Below are 6,642 nucleotides of genomic sequence, written 5' to 3'. Positions count from 1 at the left end.
ATCTTGAACTTCATAGTAATCAACAGAGGTTTTGCAGCAGAAGTGATGTTGACAGCTCAGTGTTGTTCGCGGATCATGGAAAATAACAGTTTGTTCAAATTATACTACACTACAACACCGCGCAATAGCCACAATTTGACAATACTTTGTATTGAATGATGCATTGCGAAACAATAACAATTTGTTCAAATCTCGCTACATTGTAGCCGCTATTTAACAACACTGACAGCTCACAACATCCGTTTCATTTAAAGTTAGGATGGCTAATGAACTTCAGTTAATATCATCAAGATCAAAAAGTAATTTCTTGTAGCTGAAGCTAAATACAACCAGTAGCCAAAATAAAGAATCCTAATTAGAATCCTTAATGAAAAATAGTAATCTCACATGTACAAAGAGGATGAGGGAACTACAAGGAAGAAATTTTCTGTGAAATACTTGAGATATTAAGAGGAACCTGTTATCTCCTATAAAGCAAAATTTGATAACTAGGCAAATTACAATGTCTGTCTCAAACACTACTCCACTTAATCTAATCTCCAAATCTGTCTGTCTCAGAGTCCTTGCTAGTAACACGTCTATGACGTTCACTCCTACTTCTTGGAGAAGATGAACCTTTTCTCGAGCCTTGTATATGATGAATTTGCGGATCATATTTTTGTGAAGCTAGGTAATTTAGAGCTGTGACCACATCAGCTATAACCGGACGCATATTAGGCTGCTCTTGAACACACATAGCAGCAATAGCAAGAGCTTGGTACAAACCCCTCACTGGATATTGACCTTCAAGCAATGGATCTATCATTTCAGAGAATCTTCTTCGGTCTCTGAATAATGGCCTTGCCTGCAGCCAAATATACATGCATAGCGTAAGAATTAGCATAAAAAAATATCAGTTTTTTCAAACAACATAACATTGTGACAATGAAAACCAGACAAACACAGTAACAATTTTCTGTGTGTGAAGTGATACTCAGCAACTAGAAAAGGAAAGGCAACGCAAATGCAACAGCACACTAAATATTCTATCTTGACTTTAAACCTTCACAGTTAATTTAAAAAACTTGTTGCAGGGAACGGTATAATTAAAGTCTCCAATTTTCTTATGATCAGACTCTTCAACTAATTTGAGTTTCCTTAAATATTACCAGTGAAAGTTTTGCATATATACGCCCCGCAAAGTAATGAGCTAGCTTAAAAACAAATTCTAGCTTAACAACTTTTAGTACTTTTAACAACATGCAAGAAAATTTATCTAAAAATTTATGACAAGATCAACAGTCCTAAAGAAGAACAAGTATAAACAACAGATATGATTTCCCGCAACAGAATTAGGTAAAAGATAATAACATACCCATGCAACTAGATTTTGTTCTTTAGCAGGTTTTTTATGATCGATGGCCTTTCTGCCTGTAATGAGCTCCAAAAGAGCAACTCCAAAGCTATAAATGTCGGACTTGAACGTCAACTGACCTGTCATTGCGTAATCTGGAGCACAGTACCCATATGTTCCCATAACTCTTGTCGAAACATGGGTCTTATCACCGATTGGACCTACTTTTGCCAGGCCAAAATCAGACAACTTGGAATGATAATCCTCACCTAACAAAATGTTAGAGCATTTGAGGTCGCGGTATATAACAGGAGGCTTCATTTTATCATGCAAATACTCCAAACCCCTGGCTGCACCAGCAGCTATTTTCATTCTTGTGTTCCAATCCAGTGGTTTTTGTCCGGGCGAAAGGTCTGAAAAAATGATGTAGAGGAAAAAGTTAAGCTTCAAAACAAAGAATACTTCTGCCAATTCATTCTCTGCATGTTTGGATTCACAATGACTTTGGCACAAACATGGAATGTCATTGTGATTTTAGCAAAAGTTACATTTTGGAGCTTAAACAAAATCACAATGCCATATCTAAAATCACTGTCAATCAAAACATTGCCAATTCATTCTCTGCATGTTTGGATTCACAATGACTTTGGCACAATCACAGTATGTCAATGTGATTTTAGCAAAAGGTACATTTTGGAGCTGACACAAAATCACAATGCCACATCTAAAATCACTACCAATCAAAACATGCATTCTATTTTATATGAAGAAAATTGAGAAATTAGGAATTTAGGATAACAATATAGCATACCATGCAAATGGTTCTCCAATGATCCCAATGGCATGTACTCATAAACCAATAGTCTTTGCTCGCCTTCCGCACAAAACCCTAATAACTTGACAAGATTTGGGTGGTCTGCTAAACCTAGTGTTATCACTTCAACAACAAATTCCCTGATTCCTTGAACCCCGTTACGATCAAGTTGCTTTATTGCAACAACCTACATCAACAATAAAAATCCTCAATCTAACAAACCTTAAAATGTGCAAATTAACATAAAACCAATCACAAAGAACATGAATGTGTGGCATTACAGTTACAATTTTTAACGAACCTGATTAATTTTCTCGAGGTAACCCTTATAAACCTTACCAAACCCTCCTTCACCAACAAAGCAATCTGCCCTAAAATTCTCTGTTGCAGCTGCAAGCTCAGCAAAAGTAAATGTCTGTGCAACTTTTCCATCCGGTGAAACCCCGTCGTTTAAATTCAAATTCTTCACGTCCAAGGAAAGTTGATCATGTTTAGAATCATCTTCCTTTTTATCTTTCAACTCACTCAAATTCAAATCAACTTTGACCTTATCTACAAAACAAATAACACGTGAGGGATAAGAATCAAACAAAATGGCACATATTTCAATCAATCCAAGAAGACAAAAAAAAAACCGTAAAATCATCAAAATGGCAAACCCCACTTTGACTTATTGATCAAATCATTCCAAACATGCAAGCAGCCAATAGAATTAGAAAAACCCAGAAAAGGAATATAATAAATAAATAAATAAATAAATAATCAAAATTTCCATCCATATATTCAAGACTCGTACAGACCCACATCAAGAATTTCATTTTTTTTCCAAAACCCAAATGTAAAGAAACAATCTTTGATCAATCTAACACAAACCCACATCAAAAAATTCATTTTTTTTCAAAGGGTAAAGGTTTCTTCAAGAAAAAAAACGAATGAACAAAAAATTAATCAATGAAGATCCATTGATAAAAGAAAAAGAAAATTTACCAGCTGAAGTGGTATTACTGTGGTCCTCACTACGGCTAGAATGATTGCTTTCGATCTTTCCTCGTGATTTGGCTTTGAAACAAAAACAACTCATTTTTTTTCTTTGATGTTTGAAACCCTCAGAGAGTCCCAGAAACAGAGACTCTCCCAAAAGAACAAAAACAGTGTCACACAGAAGAGAAGAGAAGAGAGAGAAAATTGAAATAGAAAGAGAAAGAGAAAGACAGAAGTTCTATGGTGTGTTGTGTTGTGACAGTTTTGGTTTCTTGATTGCTTTAATAATAATAATATTCTGGGAATGTACAAGGTGTAATGTAAATCCTCTAAATGTTTTGAGCTGAGCCAATGACAATGAGCCACGTTGGTTAAGTGAGGGTATTTTTGTAATTTAGGTGAAAAGTGATTATTGGTTAGGACGTGTTTGGGTAGTTTGGTTTTTAGTGAAAATGAAAAGTGATTATTACATCTTCTTTCTACTGTACTCGGTAAGAAACAAATAGTGATATGGTGACGTGGCGAGTTGATGGTGCTAATCAGAGCTGTTTCGCAAAACAGATCTTTGTCTTTGGAACCATGCATTGGTGACGCACCAATCAAAACCACGCGTCCTCTTCACCGTTAGATTTTGAAAAACGTTAAGAAAAAAAATATAATTAAATAAACAAATGTGCAAAATGGGAATGTCAACGTCTAGAAGAAAGGAAATGAAACACTATTTGGCTAAACAACCAATTTTATATTCCTGCGTTATTTTTTAATTGTCGTTTTTTTGTTTTGAAAGAAAATTGTTTCCATTTAAAGATTTAAAAGTTTTTGATATGTCTTATAAGGGCAACTCAGATAGCTAGCACGATAATACTATGCACGCGTTGAAGTTTTTTTTTTTTTTGTTTTTTAATAAACAAAAATGATATATAATAACAACGGTGTTTTCCCCTGCACAAGGCGTACACAAGGGAAACACACAAGATTATATACAAAAAATTAGGTGCTAATTAGAACAAAGCACCTCAAAAACAACACAACATAAACAAAAATTACAAGCGAATGCCCATACAGAGAAGCGGTTGCTTCCACCAGTCATGATAACTATAAGAAAAAATTGCATGTTTTGATTTCAGCCATAAAAAAGAAGTCAGTTTAACCTTTTCGATGAGAGTGGAGGATGTAGATGCCTTGTTGTTAAATACACGGTCATTTCTTTCCTTCTAAAGAACCCACACACATGTAAACCAAATGATTTTAAAAAATATATGAGTGAATCTAGGCAATCCCGCCATAGTAACAAATTGTGTGAAATGTTGATGAAAATCACTAGACGGGACCGAGGAGATACCTAACCAAAGCCAAACATGAGACCAAAGAGCTCCGATAACGTCGCAACCCAAAAAAAGATGTGATGCAGTCTCTAAACTCCCACAACCAGACACGCACATCGCTTCAGCAGTCGAAAGAATTCTACGCCGAACCAGATTATCCTTTGTTGGGAGTTTGTTGCGAAGAAGGCGTCAAACGAACACATACACCTTTGAAGGAATGTTTTGATGCCAAATATCGACAGCTTGGGACCTATCCCCCATCTCGCCTGAGGTGGTGAGGAAGCGATAAGCCCCTCGCACCGAGTATCCATGAGAAGGATCTAAAAGCCATCTCCAGTTGTCTTCGACATATTCCTGCAAAACAATGTTATGTAGTAACTCAAAACACTCCCTCCTCCTCCCACCCCACGCCAACAAATGTCGCCGCCACAACCTCTCCCTCCCATCTACCGCCCCTAAACTCCTCCTCATCCTCTCCACGGAACACTCCTTATCAACTGACAAATCAAAAAGGCATGGATATTTAAGTTTCAAAGGGATTTCCCCAACCCAAATATCATGCCAGAAAAAGGTGCTCTTGCCATTACCCACTACCCTTCGAGTGTTATTTTCAAACCAACAACCTACGCCCTCACCTAACCCTTCACGCAACCTACACAAAGATTGCCACCAAGCCGAACAATGGCTACCTCCTTCTTTCAACCGCCCCCTCTCTTCGCCGTAACGGGCTCTCAAGACCCTGTACCACAATCCCTCCTTATCAACCAGCATCCTCCAACACCATTTACCCAACAACGATAAATTGAAAGCCCCCACCTTCTTAACCCTCAGCCCTCCTTCCTCCTTTGGAGTACAAATGGACTCCCAATTAATCCAAGAAATTTTTCTAAAATCCTCACCACCCCCCCAAAAAAAAATTAAAAAACAGATTCAATAGAAGAAATTATACCTGCAGGGGCCTTGAAAAAGGAAAGAAAGTAAACCGGAAGAGAGGACAAGACGGATTTCAGAAGCACCAGACGACCACCGAAAGATAGAAACTTATGGTTCCACGACGACAAGCGGGAGACAATGCGATCAATAACAGGTTTCCAAAAAGAAAGTTTCCGAGAATCCCCTCCAATAGGCAACCCCAAATAAACAAAAGGAATGATACCCCTCCGACAATTCATCAACAAAGCCGCCTCAGACAACCACGAAATAGGAATATTTACACCAGTCAACATACTCTTGTGGAAATTAACTTTGAGACCTGAAAGCTCCTCAAATAAAAGCAGCACATACCTCATTGTACGCACATTCAACCAACTTTTTTTCACCTATAATTAGAGTATCATCCGCGAATTGAAGATGAGTCAACCGAACCTCTTCAGCTTCCCCAACCCTGTAACCAGTAAAAAGATGCGCCCCCAACACTGCTTGCATTAACACATTAAAGCTCTCTGCAGCCAATAAGAATAAAAAAGGTGACAAGGGGTCACCTTGACGAAGGCCCCTTTCTAGAGGAAACTCATCCGTCAGACAACCGTTAACTAACACAGACGCCTTTGCAATACCAACACACTCAAAAATCCACTTCCTCCAGATTGTTGGGAAATTCATATTTGCCATTACAGAATCCAGGTAGTTTAAATCAACGGAGTCGTACGCTTTTTCAAAGTCAACTTTAAACAAAAGCAATTCCTTTTTCAAACGTCTGGCTTCATCAACCGCTTCATTAGCAATTAAAATATGTTTTCCTTTAACAAAGGCAGACTGAGACTCGGAAACCACACTTCCAATCACTAACCGTAGTCGATTAGCAAGAACCTTGGCAAGAATCTTATACAGACTTCCAACCAGAGAAATAGGTCGGAAATCGTTCAAAAGTAGAATTTAAGCCTTTTGTCAACTTACCATTTCGATGAAACTCCGTCATAAACCGTAACAAGTCATCCTTCAATAAACTCCAAAATTCTTTTAAGAAACCGAAGCTGACACCATCAGGGCCCGGGCTCTTAAAGCTGTCACAATCCCAGACTGCTTGTTTCACTTCCTCTAAAGAAAACGGTTTCGTTAAAATTCCTGCCTCAACAAAAGAGAGTTTTCGAAAATTGAGACCCTCTACACTTGGCGGCACTGCTCCCCTTGATTTAAAATGATTTGAAAAATGAATGAACACCGTCGCACGAATTTCAAACACCCCTTCG

General features: G+C 37.8%; 1 protein-coding gene across 1 annotated transcript; it reads right to left on the bottom strand.

Moving 5' to 3' along the window:
* Positions 1 to 134: 134 nt before the first annotated feature.
* LOC11414768 (probable serine/threonine-protein kinase PBL5) lies at positions 135 to 3,391 on the bottom strand. The gene is made up of 5 exons (XM_003597235.4): positions 3,135 to 3,391; positions 2,449 to 2,699; positions 2,145 to 2,334; positions 1,355 to 1,746; positions 135 to 844 (listed from the first exon to the last, which is right to left on the bottom strand). The coding sequence occupies exons 1-5, from the start codon at positions 3,226 to 3,228 to the stop codon at positions 533 to 535; spliced, it is 1,239 nt and encodes a 412-aa protein (XP_003597283.1). The 5' UTR covers positions 3,229 to 3,391; the 3' UTR covers positions 135 to 532.
* Positions 3,392 to 6,642: the final 3,251 nt, after the last annotated feature.

The sequence above is a fragment of the Medicago truncatula genome, chromosome 2 (genome assembly GCF_003473485.1).
Source record: "Medicago truncatula cultivar Jemalong A17 chromosome 2, MtrunA17r5.0-ANR, whole genome shotgun sequence".
NCBI classification, from domain to species: Eukaryota; Viridiplantae; Streptophyta; class Magnoliopsida; order Fabales; family Fabaceae; genus Medicago; species Medicago truncatula.
Note: the sequence above shows the minus strand (reverse complement) of the source record. Positions and strands in the feature narration are given on the sequence as shown.

Bases quoted from the DNA above. Each gene is read 5' to 3' on its own strand.
- LOC11414768 (XM_003597235.4), bottom strand. From the start codon at position 3,228: ATGAGTTGTTTTTGTTTCAAAGCCAAATCACGAGGAAAGATCGAAAGC. The intron at 1,747-2,144 runs GTATGCTATATT...TCATTTTTTCAG, and splicing joins ATTGGAGAACCATTTGCATG to ACCTTTCGCCCGGACAAAAA. The intron at 845-1,354 runs GTATGTTATTAT...ATTTGGCTGCAG, and splicing joins AACAAAATCTAGTTGCATGG to GCAAGGCCATTATTCAGAGA.